This window comes from Choristoneura fumiferana, chromosome 28 (genome assembly GCF_025370935.1).
Source record: "Choristoneura fumiferana chromosome 28, NRCan_CFum_1, whole genome shotgun sequence".
Lineage (NCBI taxonomy): Eukaryota > Metazoa > Arthropoda > Insecta > Lepidoptera > Tortricidae > Choristoneura > Choristoneura fumiferana.
In genome coordinates this window covers 8264760-8280623 of record NC_133499.1, presented here as the reverse complement: position 1 = coordinate 8280623, position 15864 = coordinate 8264760, and the positions used below count along the sequence as shown (strand labels likewise).

Sequence of the window (15864 nt, the reverse complement as noted above, 5' to 3'; positions counted from 1 at the left end):
CATCTTAGGCCTCTAGGTTGGCAACGCATATGCTTATGGGCGGTGCTGATCTCTTACCATTAGGAGACCCACTTGCTCGTTCGCCATCCAGTCAAATAAAAATAAAAAAAGTTCGACTTCGTACTAGCGGTCGGCCCGAATCGACGCACGCACACAGCCAAGCGCCATTTACACGTCCGCTAACCAATCTTCGCAATATCGAAAATACAAACTGAGACATGGATGCACAGAAAAACCAGAAAAAGAGACCAGCGCTGGGAATCGAACCCAGGTCCTCAGCAATCCGTGCTGCGTGCTATAACCCCTACACACCGCTGGACAGGAATTTAGACACGAATTTTTCCTATGCATACATATCTCAGGTTGCTTATTTCTACTACGCTACTCATGCAGCAGCACTAGCGACATCTATGTTTTCGCTCTCATCGAGAGACGTCACATTCTTTCGGAACCAACCGCTCACCCAGACAAGAGATGTCGCTACTAAGCAATCAAAATTGTGAAAAGAATGTGACGTCTCTCGATGAGAGCGAAACATAGATGTCGCTAGTGCTGCTGCATAAGTAGGCGTAGTAGAAATAAGCAACCTGAGATATGTATGCATAGGAAAATTCGTGTCTAAATTCCTGTCCAGCGGTGGTGTAGGGGTTATAGCACGCAGCACGGATTGCTGAGGACCTGGGTTTGATTCCCAATGCTGGTCTCTTTTTCTGGTTTTTCTGTGCATCCATGTCTCAGTTTGTATTTCTATATGGTTTCACGGGATACCCGTAAAAGTAACAAATTTGGAGTTGAAATAAAAAATACAAAAAAGACTCCAAATAACCAATCACAATCTTCGCAAGATAAAACTACGCAGTGCCACGCCGCGCGCCGCGTTGTCCGGTCGCTGGTCGAGTGCTGTGTCGCCGCCCGCTCTATTCGGCCCCGTTTCGATTCCGTAACGTGGTTAATAGCGCTCGGTACTAACTAGGTACTATATATATTTAATAATGGCGGCGTCACGAAGAATGAGAATGAGGATTTTTCATGTGATAAAATTCAACAACAAGTCGTTTCGAACATGCCGCAATAGACGCATTTTTTTTTCTATTTCCAACTTATAATCTAATTAATAAATAAGTACTCATAAAATTAACATTATGTTTTATTTCTACACCTAAAACTACTCAAATAAAAAAAAAAAACTTCACACGTGTACTTCGCCCGTACAATCCGAATAAAAAGCGCCTCTATAATAGTGTTCAATAATGAAAACGAACTACTGTGGGATGCTCAAGGAAGTATATTAAAACAAAAATTCTTAACACTACTTAAATAAACTAAGTTAACCAAACGTTAGCGACATCTATCCTACAGCCAGCGCCATCTAGTGGCAAATTGTGATACTATTGCAGCACATAGCCGTTTGGAACGTAAACTAAACACGTCTGTTTTACTTTTTGTAGACGCCAACCCTAGCGCTCCGCCCAGCCGTAGGTATAAATTTCAAGAATACGGCTGAGTCAACCTACTGCCTATTACTTGTATTGTGGTATCGATGTACACACAAAACTCACACACTGTGTACACTCGAAGCCCAAATTACAGTCACGCAATATCAACCCGGAGTGAATAAATATACCGTACTAACATTCCCGATCTGATAAATACCGGCATGATAATTGGAAGCCAGTAATAACTTCCGCGCTCACCAGTTGGCGCCACTGTAGACAAAGATCCTGCCTGAAGTATAGTGGTTAGTTTGTTATTACGGGCGTGAAAACAAATTTACAAAGCAAAATTTACATTAAAATCATATTTAATACCTTAAAACCGTACTATGAAAATATCGAGCATGCCACAGTGTTGCGTAGTCCCGCTTTGCTCGAAAAAAGGGAGGACAAAGGTTTCCGAAAGACAACTGTCTCAAAACACAGACATTCATTGCCCCGTAATGCATATTTGCCATAATTTATTTCAGATATTGCAAAATATTCACAAAATTATTCTAAACCCGCGTAGCTCACCCAAAACAGTGACATTTGACATTTCGCATACCTCGCTACACTAGCGCCTCTAGCGGCGAATTCATAAGCGACAGCCCTCATTGCGACCACATCATACAAATATTTGACGGCCACGGGAATCGAACCCGCAACCGCTAGCTTCGTAGTCAGGGTCTCTAACAACTTAGCTATCTGGTCGTTTTTTCAGAACCTTCGCCCTTCTAGAGCGATTGCTAACAGTTCCAACAAAACTGTCCGAGCAGATGGTCTTCCAAATAGATGAAGCCACTAAGCAGATGCTGATCGAGAAGTGAGTACTAAGCAGTGGAGGGTAAGGATCTAAACCCTAAGAACAGCACGCACCTTTAAAATTAAACTGAAACAATTCGAAATATTCACATATCCAAAATAAACACAATCTGGTTGAATTTTAAAATGAGAAAATTTCAAATTATTTCAGTTTAATTTTAAAGGTGCGAAATGTAGTTTCCTGGCAAAAAAAAATCTAAGCATATGTTATTTCAATCCAATTTATGGAAAGTGTAAACAAACCGATTTCACCTAAAATTCTTGTATAAACACCCACTGGATCGAATCAATGTAATCCTTTTTTTTACCAAAATTCACTTTATTTCAATATTTAATTTTCATTTGAAAAATCTTCGTCAAAATCTGCAGGGCTACTCCGAAACTCGAAACTCGAAGTTCGTGTCGTGCGGTCCCTCTCGCTCTCGTATTAAATAGTATAAGTGTCAGAGGGACCGCACGACACGAACTTCGAGTTTCGAGTTTCGGAGTAGCCCTGCTGACGTTATTTCTTGATTGAAACATGTGTATAATCTGTAGTAGCATAGACTAGCGTAGATTGTGGAAAAATTGACATTTTAAAAATCGATTAATGCGCGGATGAATAAGCGATTTTATCTACTTTCCTTAAAATTAAATAATTACTGCTTTTGTAATTGAATAAACAGTCTTTGAATGAAATCAGTATTGTAAATAATAAATAGACTACTTTGATCTATTAAATTAATAAATTAATCGATTTACAATACAATACAATACAATAACTCTTTATTGCACACCAATACAGTAAACAGTACAGAGAAAACAAGTATATACATAGAGATTTTCTAAGGTAAGCAATAGGCGGCCTTATCGCTTCAGCGATCTCTTCCAGCAACCTTTACAATGGACAGAAATAAGGAATACATTACTGAATAATTAATCATTGAATGTCTGTGGTCGTGTTAATGGCGTCTTTGTTTACACTTTTTATAAATTGGATAGAAATACAATATATTATGTACATTTTCTAATCCTACTTAGGTATATTATAAATGCGAAAGTTTCTGAGTGAGTGAGTGAGTATGTTTGTTACTCATTCACGCTGAAACGGCTGGACGGATTTGGATGAAATTTGGAACGTACCTATGTAAAAAATGAAAATGTAATGAAAATGAAAAGATTTATTCGGGACACACACATGTAAATTATAGATACAGAACAGTAACAAATTGAATTTTTTGAATTTGAATTTTTTTTTTTTTAATTTGAATTTGAATTGGCCCGAAACGGTCCCGCCTCAGCATAAAATGCGGACTCCTTTGGTGGAGCCAGCGCTGGTCTTCCGGCGAGACCATTTTAGACGGTCACCGTGTCGTGTCGTGCAACACAGCCCTACGCGTTACGCTGAACGCAGCCGTTGTGCCCGAGTCGGGCAGGTAGATAGCTGGACATCTGGAATAAAACATAGGCTACTTTTTATTCAGTTATTCCCACGGGATAGGGATAAAATCTCGAAATAACAACCGCTGGGCTTAAGTCATAAAATTTGACATGATTGTTTTTAATGTAACGTCAATGAAAACCACGATTTAATTTTCGGGAATTCCCACGGGAAGTTTTAAAAATCTCGAAATTTCAATTCAGCTGCTGGATCTAATGATTTACGTGTGTGCGAACAATAGTAAAAAAAAAATTTAAAAGTTTCCTTTGGCTAATCTACCCAGCAGTAGTAACACATTCTTTTCTTCGTGATTCTGTGTAAGACGAACCCTAATTATTGTGAAAAAAAAGTAAAGTGTACTTTTAAAATAAAAATCTAGGACAGGATCTAATCTTGTGCAAGGTCCGCCCGGATTGCTACCACCATCTTGCTCGCTAATCCTGCCGTGAAGCAGCAGTGCTTGCACTGTTGTTTCGGCGTGGAGAGTAAGACAGCCGGTGAAATTACTGGCACTTGAGGTATCCCATCTTAGGCCTCTAGGTTGGCAACGCTTGTGCAATACCCCTGGTGTTCCAGATGTTTATCGGCGGTGGTGATCTCTTACCATCAGGAGACCCACTTGCTCGTTTTCCATTAACATTCTAATTGTACTGCATTTTTCTAGATACTATGGTTTAGATGATGCAGTTATCAGAGAACTGCTGGGACGCAAACTGTCTTCTAGACACAGGAAGGATTTAGACGAGGTGAGCTTCTCTTCGCCGACAGTAAACTTGATCAAGGCTCGGATACCGGTTAAATTTCCAAACCGTTATCATGTACTTGGCCCAAAACGTTTTCATTTTGGTTTCGTTCGCGAAACCGTTATTTTTAAACTGGTTTTTAAGGGAACATTTCCATAAAGTTCTTGTCAGATTAACCGGTTTAGAATAATGAAAACCGGTTTATTCTGGCGCAGGATAAACGTCGCCGCCCCGCCGGCCGGCCAGCTGTCACCCCTCGAATAAACCGGTTTATTTAGGTTATAGTTCAGTTCTTATAAACGTTCGCGTTCTTATGAAAGTTCGGAGTTAAACCGAAATAAAGCGGTATTTACCGCTATTTACTGCTATTTTACAAACCGGTTCCGAGCCTTGAACTTGATTGCCTTAAAAAAAGAAGTTCGGGAGCCCCCATCTTAAAAATTATTTTATTTTAATTTATTTATTTTTAAAGTGATTATACAACTAAATATTCTGTGAATATTTAAAGATTTTTCAAGTGTCTGCCTGTTGCCGTTATTAATATCGAGCAAAAACGGCAAAAAAAATCACGTTCGTTGTATGGGAGCCCCCCTTAAATATTTGTTTTATTCTGTTTTTAGTATTTGTTGTTATATCGGCCACAGCATACATAATCTGAAAATTTAAAGTGCCTAGCTATTACGGCTCAAGAGATAGAGCCCTGTGACAGACAGCGGAGTCTCAGTAATAGGGTTCCGTTGGCACCCTTTGGGTACGGGACCCTAAAAAAACAAGTCTAGTGGTCTAGAACTCTAAGATGTGTGAGGATGTGTTCCTAGGAATGTTATCTTCATGAACTACTAGAAACACCTCATTTCCCTATCCACGTACAGCACAGCTCAGTCATGGTCAAATACCATAAACAGGACTTATTACACTATTCATATATTTACCTCGACGTTTCGGCAACGTTACAGTTAAGATTGTTTTTACAAAAAAGATAAAAAAAAAATAATTTTTAGTTTGATTGCTTAGTAACGACATCTCTTGTCCGGGTGAGCGGTTATTTCCAATGGAATGCCAAAAGTTTCTCGACGAGGGCTACGGTATAGATGTCGCTAGCGTCACTGCTTAAGTGGCTAAATAAGAAACAAACAAGCTATGTGGTGCATAGGGGAAATTCGTGTCTGTACCGTTGATCAACAGTGGTGTAGCGGTATAGCACGCGGCACGGAATACCGAGGACCTGGGTTCGATTCCCAGTGCTGGTCTTATTTTTCTGGTTTTTCTGTGCATCTATATTTCAGTTTGTATTTTCAATTTAACGTTACAGTTGCCGTGGTCACGAGTAGACTGAAGTGTGGGGTGTCAAGTCTGCCTAGCGGCGCGAGTTCTTCGAACTACCCGCACTTGATCACTAATAGTGCCGGCACTCGTATCACGAACTACCCGCACTTGGTCACTTTTATTAGTCACCCTATCACACCGACACACAACACTAACAACGTCCGATCGTCCCTCCGAACATTCATCCCGACGCCGACACTTATTAATAACAGGATTCCACGAAGATGAAAGCTTATACCCATCGTCCCGGTTGAAATTCCTATGCTTTTTTATTTCAACTGCTACGTCGAGGTAAATATTACTCGTGTAAAAATAGCGTGATAAGTCCCGTTTATGGTATTTTGACCATGAGCACAGCTCAGGTCCAAACAGCTGAGCGAAGCGAGGCTAGGTAAATAAATAAAGTTTCTATTGGTTCATGAAAAACACATTCTTCTCCGATTCTGATAAATCATGTCTAAAAACCATCACCAAGAACCCTGCTTTCAAATAATAAAAACCGCATTCAAATTGGTTCACCCGTTTAAGAGCTACGGTGCCACAGACAGACACACAGCGGTCGAACTTGTAACACGGTGAACACTCTTCTTTTTGCGTCGGCGGTTAAAAAGATTGACTTGGGCCGCAGGAGGTTTAAGGCAGGCGGATTTTTAGGAATGTTTTTAATAAAAAAAAAAACCTAGGTGTCCGACCGGTCCGGCGCCCCGCTCCGTTGCTGCCGGCGGCAGTTCGACAACGTCCGGCGCGTTTTCCGGACGGTGGAGGAGATGCCCGGCAACGTGGTCGCTAATATAAGGACGACGTTTCTGCTATCGGAGCCGCTTGCTAAGTGAGTCGGTAATAGTATTTTATGCAACTGTATCGTAATAGGGGTCCTTAAAACACGAGTGTGGGTTTATGAAACGAGGCGTAGCCGATTTCATAATAGGGTCACATGAGTGTTTTAGGCCTAATTACGTACAGTTGCATACAATATTTTATCTATATCCATATATTAAATCCTCTATCATGTGTTCAAGAACCATTGAGAATGACCTGCATTAACGAGAACTAGGTAAGTATGTCTGCCCCACGAGCGCCCCCCCCCGTGCTGTAATGATGTATGAAATCTCATTACGATACAGCCGTGTTCATGATAGAATCCAATGTCGTAATGCTGGTCATTACCTATGGTTTTTGAACGCATAATTGAGGATTTACCATATGGGTTTAGATAAACAAATGCTTAAACTACAGTACTTTCATTGTAGCATAGTGCGGGTGACAGCTGTCAGTATCATAAGACTAGAGAGTCGAAGTGTCGACTTGAGTCGAAAAAACTAATAATATAAAATCTTAATAATAATTAATGTCATCATTTATTCGATTATTACGCTAATTTTGATGAGATTATACTTATAAGTGAAATTCTAGGTTGGAATATTATTTGCCACTTAAGTAAGGCTACACGGAGTTTGCAAGAATGTTCGTTACTTATCAATTAATAAGTACCGATATAACTCAAGATCCATTAGGTCCCATCACTAAACGAGTCTCTGGTGTTACGTTACATGCATATTACGTTTCTTCACTTAATACGGTATTTGACTATTTTGTATATGTTTTATAAATTAAAACTACACAATGCCTGTTATCGAATAAAGAAACAATTTTAAGCTACCTTTACAAATAACAAAGTTATGAGGGTTTGAAATTCAAGATTAGACAGAGAAAGACATACTGGCATGTGACGTCACAGGCCAGTACCGCCATACTTGCTGCATAGAGAAAGGGACAGGTATATAGATTTTTCAAAAATTCACTATAAATCAAATTTCAACTTAATTAATTGATTATAAAATCTGATAGCTTAGATTAATTTCGTATAACAATAATTCTTTATGTTCAAATATTTTACGCCAGCCATATTCATCAGGGCTACTACGAAACTCGAAACTCGAAGTTCTTGTCGCACCGTCCCTCTCGCTCTCGTATTAAATAGTATAAGTGTCAGAGGGACCGCACGACACGAACTTCGAGTTTCGAGTTTTGTAGTTAGTTGCCCTGCAGGCTAAAACTGAAATATCATCATCATCCCAGCCTATATACGTCCCACTGCTGGGCACAGGCCTCCTCTCAGATCAAGAGGGCTTGGGCCATAGTTCCACACGCGGGCCCAGTGCGGATGGAACTTCACACGCACCATTGAATTGCTTCGCAGGTTAGTGCAGGTTTCCTCACGATGTTTTCCTTCACCGCAAAGCTCGTTGTAAATTTCAAAAGTAATTCCGCACATGAATTTCGAAAAACTCAGAGGTGCGAGCCGGGGTTTGAACCCACGACCTTCTGTTTGAGAGGCGATAGGTCAAACCACTAGGCCACCACGGCTTCGGCGTGAAATATGATGGGAAAGAATTCACTATGGTACTATTCAATGGAAAAAATCAATTGTGTAAACAAATGTGGTGACTGACATTGACACTTGACTGACGACTGGCTGACTGACTGACTGACGTTGGCTCTAGTGATGTGAAAGCTCTTTAAGATACTTCAATCAGCAGTAAATAATTATTTTGAATTTACTCATATTTCATTATTTAATGTTTTCCCTAAGTTTAATTTTTAAAAATGGCGAATCACGTATTCTCTTAGTCCTGTTCAAGAGTCATTCACATGTTTCCATGTCCCTTTTAACTTAGAATGTTTAATAGCATTTTCACCGAAGTTTTAGGATTAGGTATATCTTCAAATATATATACCTAACGTTTTTCCATACAAACTTACACTCCCCTTTATACCCTTTAAGGGTAGAATTTTAAAATGGTGAAACATGTATATCCACTTATATTTTTTGACGTATATTTTCCCAAGGTTTATGATGGAGTATTTTAGAATGAAAGGGTCAGTTAAAATATGGATTAATTTAGAATTTTTGCTGCTTAAGTAGCGTAGTAGAAAAAGGCAACCTGAGATATGTGTGCATAGGAGAAATTTGTATCTTGACTCCTGTCCAACGGTGGTGTAGGGGTTATAGTACGCAGTACGGATTGCTGAGGACCTAGGTTCGATTCCCAGCGCTGGTCTCTTTTTCTGGTTTTTTCTGTGCATCCCATGTCTCAGTTTGTATTTTCGATATAATTTAGAAGAGGCATTTTTTAAATTTACATAAGACAGGGAAATGAGAGTAGACACAGGGAAGTGATTCAAAATGATTGTTTGGTCCAACAATGGACTCCACAGTAAATATGATAAGTACTAGTAAATAGAAATCTACATAATTTCTACTATAATACTCTTTATCGTCCAACTAGTGTTTTACCCACGGCTTCGCACACGTAAATCATTAGGTCCAACAGCTGAAAATACCGGGATTTTTAAAAATTGCCGTGGGAATTCCCGAAAATTAAATCGTTGTTTTCATTGACATTACATTAAAAAAATCATGGTAAAATTTCATGACTCTAAGCCCAGCGGTTATTAGTTCGAAATTTTATCCCATCTCGTGGGAATATCGAAATAAAAAGTAGGCTATGTTTTTTCCAGATGTCAAACTATCTATATACAATTTTCATGACAAAGCTGAGCGTTGTTATTTCAAGATTTTATCCCTATCCCATGGGAATATCGGGATAAAAAGTATCCTATGTTATCTAACTTTTCGCCAAAATTTCATCCAAATCCGTCCAGCCGTTTCAGCGTGAAGAAGTAACGAACATTTTCACTCACTCACTCACAAACTTCACATTTATAATATTAGTAGGATTAGTAGGATAGTAGGATAGGATTAGAAACCTTTATAAACCTTCATTAAATAGTGTAACTTAACACAAATAATTAATATCTACGAATAAATTAATTTGCAGGGCCAGCCATAATTATCGGTAGGTAAGGTTGGTTCAGTCAAATAATTAATTTTGTTGGTACAGCACTAAATTTCCAGAGACTAGACCGACCATAGACCAACTTCGGTGAGGAAAAAATTATCATGTCAATTTGACAAATATAACGGATTTTCGTCTTCCATTTAATTCTATAAAATAACCATATTTACACGATTATTTAATGATAAATGATTGTTAAAAACAGTGCTGAGCTCATTGAGATGTAAATATGATCGGGATTGGCGTTCAAATGTAAGTAACTACGGAGTAATCGTGAAAAAATGCTTTGTTTACACAATTGATTTTTTCCATTGAATAGTATTATATATCTGTACATTATAATCTGTTGTAGGAAATACGGCGCGGTTGTGTTTATCGCATGCATGAGGTTCGAAACGACTAAACGTAAACTGCAATATCTCAGTTTCAACGATTTCTACCACTGCGCTCAGGTAAGTACAATAGTACATTGTGTCTTTTGCAGGTGGTAGGACCCTCGGTGCGCCCGGATTGCTACCACCATCTTGCTCGCTAATCCTGCCGTGAAACAGCAGTGCTTGCACTGTTGTGTTTCGGCGTGGAGAGTAAGACAGCCGGTGAAATTACTGGCACTTGAGGTGTCCCATCTTAGGCCTCTAGGTTGGTCACGCAACTGCAATCCCCCTGGTGTTGCAGGTGCCTATGGGCGGTGGTGATCTCTTACTCTTACCATCATGAGACCCACTTGCTCGTTGCCATACAGTCGAATAAAAAAAAATTAAAAGATCAATAAACCCGACTGCCTTAAAAAAGACTAAAAGAAGAAAACAAGTCTAGTGGGCTAGAACTTTGTTAAGTAGCTAACTTAAAGTTCAACAGTCGGGACCCATTAGGTAAGAATTTTTGAGCGTCACGATTGAAATGGGTCCCGACTGTTGAACTTTAAGTTAGCTACTTTACAAAGTTCTAGCCCAATAAACTTGTTTTCTCCTTTTAGTCTTTTTTAAGGCAGTCGGGTTTTTTGATCTTTTTTTAATTTTTTTTATTTCACACATAGTTCTGTAAAAATGGTATATTAAAACTATTATAACCCATACATATTTAGAATGGGCTAGTTATTAGCTTTCATTTGATACCCTACTCGACAGATTTGAATAAAAAACATTTTTTGAAAACTTACAATTTGGCGCCAAAAATCCGACATTTTGATTTCCCAAGAATTTCATGTACCCAGTGTCACTCGCGTCATCAAGACGAATCCAATGACGTATCATTTATCAAAATCAGTTCAGCCGTTGAGTAGTTACGAGATGACATAGGAATAGACATACATACATACGCGTCAAACACATAACCGAGTCCTTCTTCGCAGTCGGGTAAAAAAGGGCGGTTCATCTATTGCTTACTTTCCAGCCACTACAACAATGTACTATTTTCCAGGCCATCATGACAAACTGGACGTATTCCTGCACTGGACCAGAATATTACGACACAGAAATGGACAGGGAGTTCCTTCTAGAATTAAGGGAGTTAAGAATACTGCTTGACAAGGAAAAAGAACATAAACAGTGAGTTATTTACCAGTAGCGTAGAGTCTAAAGGCTAGAGGCCTTATCGTAGACCAAACTTTCAAGGAAAACTATAACGGTTAAGTTTACTTGAGAATCATTAGTAGTTTAAGAGTAAATAGCAGCCTAAGGTATAAAATAAACCTAAACTTGGAAGATTCCGTATAAAATACGAAATCCTTAGAAAAATACGACTTAATTTATTCGTAATGGCTACGGAACCCTATTTTGGGGCTTTGGGCGTGTCCGACACGCTCTTGGCCGGTTTTCTATATGAATCCGAGTCGCATTTGGCCGGTCTTTTATGATTGTTTTATTTGTTTTCAGTTTGATCTGTATGCGTTTAAAGCCTAAACTATTGGAGAAGTCGTATCAAGAATTGGAGCTCAATTTCAGGTAAGAAATTATTATTATATTTAGTTATGATATTATAGATATTGTTATTTTACCGCGTCTTGGCAAACGTAGTGTAGGACGCCCTGCGGCCAGGTGGAGTGACGATTAGCGGAAGGCTGCTGGTAGAGGCTGGATGCGTCTAGCCGAGGACAGGGCGCAATGGCGTTCTTTAGGGGAGGCCTATGTCCAGCAGTGGACTGCTATAGGCTGATGATGTATGTGTGATGTATGATACTTCGAACAATTCGTTGCTTAAATGGGCGTTTTAAAAAAAAAGTGTACCTTTTTTTTTGGATAATAAAAAAAGGTTTTTCCTACTCAGAATCAAGAGCACAATCGATTGCGATATTTAAAAAAAATGCCCCCAAAAAAGTTTTGCGACGTTTTTTCCATACACAGTATGAAAGAAGTATTTTGTATGAATGAATTTTCTTTAAACAATCGGAATCGACTGTGCTCTTGATTCTGAGTAGAAAAAAAAAACATTTTTTTTTCTAAAATAAAAAAAAAAGGAAAGGGTACACTTTTTTTTTAAATGCCCAAATACAAAAGCGACACAATAAAATAAAATAAAATCCTTAAAAATATTTTCAAAATTGCATAGCATTGCAAAGCACTGTAAGTATAGTTCATAATGCGGAATACGGAAATTCGTTGAAGAACTAAAGTCACCGACATAGCTGGAAAGATATATATGTTGAAGTGGCAATGGGCGGGCCATCGCTCGGACAGATAACCGTTGGGGGAGAAAAGTCCTCGAGTGGCGACCACGAACCGGAAGACGAAGCGTCGGCAGACCCACTAGATGGACTGACGTGAGAGTTTCGGGCAACCGGAGGATGCAAGTGATGCATAATAATAATAAGTACCTGGGCGACCGAGCTTTGCTCGGGCTAAAACTCGATGATAAGCGTTTTCCCAGAGATAAGACCAAGCTAGATCGATTCGTCATCCCCAAAAAACTTATATACCAAATTTCATTGAAATCGTACCGTTGGAGCCGTTCCCGAGATCCCCGAAATATATATATACCAATTGCTCGTTTAAAGGTATTTATTATTAATTTTATTGATTTATTAACTTTGGCACACAAAACAAATTGTAAACATGCGGTACAGTAATGAGAATAATTAAGGCAAGAGATCATTTACAATTCAAACTATGTGTACACATCATGAAAAGAGTGATACAATTAAAACTTAAAGAAAAGAAAAGTATCAATATTTATATAAATACAAGAGAAACTATACATGCATTATATAGATAAAGATAGATATAGATTTTGTATTAGATAGATAGATATTATAATGGGACACTTGACTCCTATTGACCTAGTCCCAAACTAAGCAAAGCTTGTAGGTACTATGGATACTAGGCAACGGATAAACATACTTATATAGATAAATACATAATTAAATACATCAAGACCCGAGAACAAACATTCGTATTATTCATACAAATATCTGCCCCGGCCGGGAATCGAACCCGGGACCTCAGGCTTCGTAGTCAGGTTCTAACCACTAGGCCATCCGGTCGGCAAGTGGCGAGTTGTCGTTCATTGTGATGTTCTAAGGGCGTTTGTACAGCAGTGGACGTCTTCTGGTCGATGATGATGATTGATTAATTATCATCTCATCCATCATCCCAGCCTATATACGTCCCACTGCAGGGCACAGGCCTCCCCTCAGAATGATGCACGCGGGCCCAGTGCGGATTGGGAACTTCACACACACCGTTGAATTACTTCGCAGGTTAGCGCAGGTTTCCTCACGATGTTTTTCCTTCGCCGTAAAGCTCGTGGTAAATTTCAAATGTAATTCCGCACATGAATTTTGAAAAACTCAGAGGTGCGAGCCGGGGTTTGAACCCACGGTCCTCAGCTTGAGAGGCCATAGGTCAAACGATAGGTGATTAATTATAGTCAGAAAGATTTTTTTTTAATTTCAGGCTGTACACACGGGCGCTGGTCGGTTTAGCTTGCAACTTGCATAGAGGTCGAGAACTTCGATCACTTTTTATCGACTTACTTGAAAAGTAAGTGAACCAGACACATAATCACATGAAGTCCAAAAATCCCCAATTCGTTTTTTTGAACTTTTTTTTTTGTTTTGTTTATTTTGAATTTTACAGCGCATTGGTTGTTACTTACTTTATGACAAATAAATAGGTAATAAATAAATAAAATCCCGGAATTTCAATACAATCTAATGTACTAAAAGAATTTCCTTGCTCACCGCGACCTTAAGATAGCTAAGCTTATGCAAAATATGCGTGTTCATGCAGTTCCTCCACCTCCACACTGTAAGAACACACACAAATCACACAAACCCATCTATCACCACCCACCACACTACACTGACGCGTTTCGAACTCAACCAGAGCTCATCTTCAGAGTGACACAACCGTACACCATGCTACCAGTTGTTAGACTAACGAACCACAACCACCGTTTTTAACTTGTCCCTTGTTGTTGTGTTGGACAGCTCTGGTTGAGTTCGAAACGCGTCAGTGTAGTGTGGTGGTGGTGATAGATGGGTTTGTGTGATTTGTGTGTGTTCTTACAGTGTGGAGGTGGAGGAACTGCATGAACACGCATATTTTGCATAAGCTTAGCTATCGTAAGGTCGCGGGTGAGCAAGGAAATCTTTAGTTCATTGATATGGACCTCCGCAAAGTAACGCCTGATTCAATAAATTATTTACAATCTAATGTTTTCGCGTGCGAGATCGCTGGCAAAGTCTATTAGATACATGTTTCTCTTTCAGATGCGTGGAGCCTTTGCGTCTAGGCGGCTGGCCCAAAATTGATTTGGCTCAATTCCTCTGCGCGTATGAGCAGTGCGCATTGCAGATGGACGTGTTAAGGTACGTAACAGTTTTGGAACGCTTATATTAGTATTAACTGTCTCAAGGTAAATACATCCGCTGTGGTGTACCCCAAGGAAGCATTCTGAGTCCATTACTGTTTTTGTTATATATAAACGTGTTGCCATATCACATAGAAATAGAACATAAATGTATAATGTTGCCGATGACACTACAGTTGAGGTTGTCTATTTTTTTTACAACATATAGTAAATTTAAAACAATTTCGAAACAAATCATTTTTTTAAATAATTGTTTCCTGTATTTTTTTTATTTAATATAATTTAATTATTACAAGAAAATTAAGCAATGACTTTCGTTTGACTTTGAAAACTGTGACTTTATTCTGGTAATATTAGATTCTTCACAATTTACGCGTGGATTATACTACGATATTCGATTTCTATACGCAATCTGACATATGACATTTTGACAGTGGCAGTAAGTGTCATCCTTGAGCGTCATTCTTGACAGTTTGCCACTTCACCACAGATGCAAAATAAAGTAATGCCGGTTCTCAACATACGCATACAGATCAAATTTATAAAATAAGCATTGGTGTGGCAGAACTAGTTTAAACTATGACGTCCAATTATTCTCATTCTGAGTGAAGGCCTGTGCTTTGCACTGGGGCGTATATATATGTCGGCGGCCGATCGTAAAATCCGCCAGATCACGAAATTCCTAGGCATATCGTGAAATGGCGTCATTTCATGATATGCCTAAAAGTTGCCCACGCATATCACGATGTGCCTGAAAAACAATAGATACGGCAGATCGATTAGAGCAACGCATTTGTCGATATTCCTAGCTCTATACTCAACTCTATAACACATCGTGATATGCCGAAAAAAGAAAAAATTTGGTATGACGAGCGAAGCGAGGAGTTGTTAGTTTGAATTGTGACCAGAACGCACGAGCCGAGCGAGCGAGCGAGCCGACGAAAGTACCAAGGACCGATGTGGCGGCGTTTCATGATATACCTAGGAATTTCATGATCCGCCTAAACTGGCCAAATCATGAAATGACGGCGTTTCATGATATGCCTAGGAATTTCATGATCTGCCTAAACGTCACTAGGCAAATCGTTAAACGTTGAGTTTTGAACGATATGGCGGATGTCCCTTAACCAATTCATGGAATGGCGCCATTTCATGATATGCCTAGGAATTTCGTGATCTGGCGTATTTTACGATCGGCCGCCGACATACAGACTGAAACGTATTGAGAAACTTTGCCTTGCATGTAATGCCTTGGTGTTAGAAGAAATTATTAACTTTACGCCCTAGGGTATAAAAAGTCATTTTATGCAGCTTATTTTGTTTTTTCCAGGGAGGCAGACCTAAAGAGCGTGTGGGAGCGATATATGAAAGTCATAAGCCAGTGTCTTCTAACGATGTATCACGCTTAA

General features: G+C 39.2%; 2 protein-coding genes across 2 annotated transcripts in view; one reads left to right on the top strand and one right to left on the bottom strand.

Annotated features, from left to right (window-relative positions):
* The window catches only part of LOC141443736 (uncharacterized), a 13632-nt gene extending 13456 nt beyond the window's left edge, over positions 1-176 (bottom strand). Inside the window, exon 1 of the mRNA XM_074109086.1 lies at positions 58-176. The gene's annotated coding sequence lies outside the window, so the exon portion shown is untranslated. The remainder of the gene's footprint in view (positions 1-57) is intronic.
* Fibp (acidic fibroblast growth factor intracellular-binding protein) overlaps positions 1-15864 on the top strand; it is a 19292-nt gene extending 3428 nt beyond the window's left edge. The window contains exons 3-11 of the mRNA XM_074109087.1: positions 2197-2298; positions 4382-4463; positions 6470-6615; positions 9999-10098; positions 11066-11193; positions 11521-11589; positions 13537-13623; positions 14355-14453; positions 15786-15864. Of these exons, the coding sequence (XP_073965188.1) occupies positions 2197-2298; positions 4382-4463; positions 6470-6615; positions 9999-10098; positions 11066-11193; positions 11521-11589; positions 13537-13623; positions 14355-14453; positions 15786-15864 (892 nt within the window). The remainder of the gene's footprint in view (positions 1-2196; positions 2299-4381; positions 4464-6469; positions 6616-9998; positions 10099-11065; positions 11194-11520; positions 11590-13536; positions 13624-14354; positions 14454-15785) is intronic.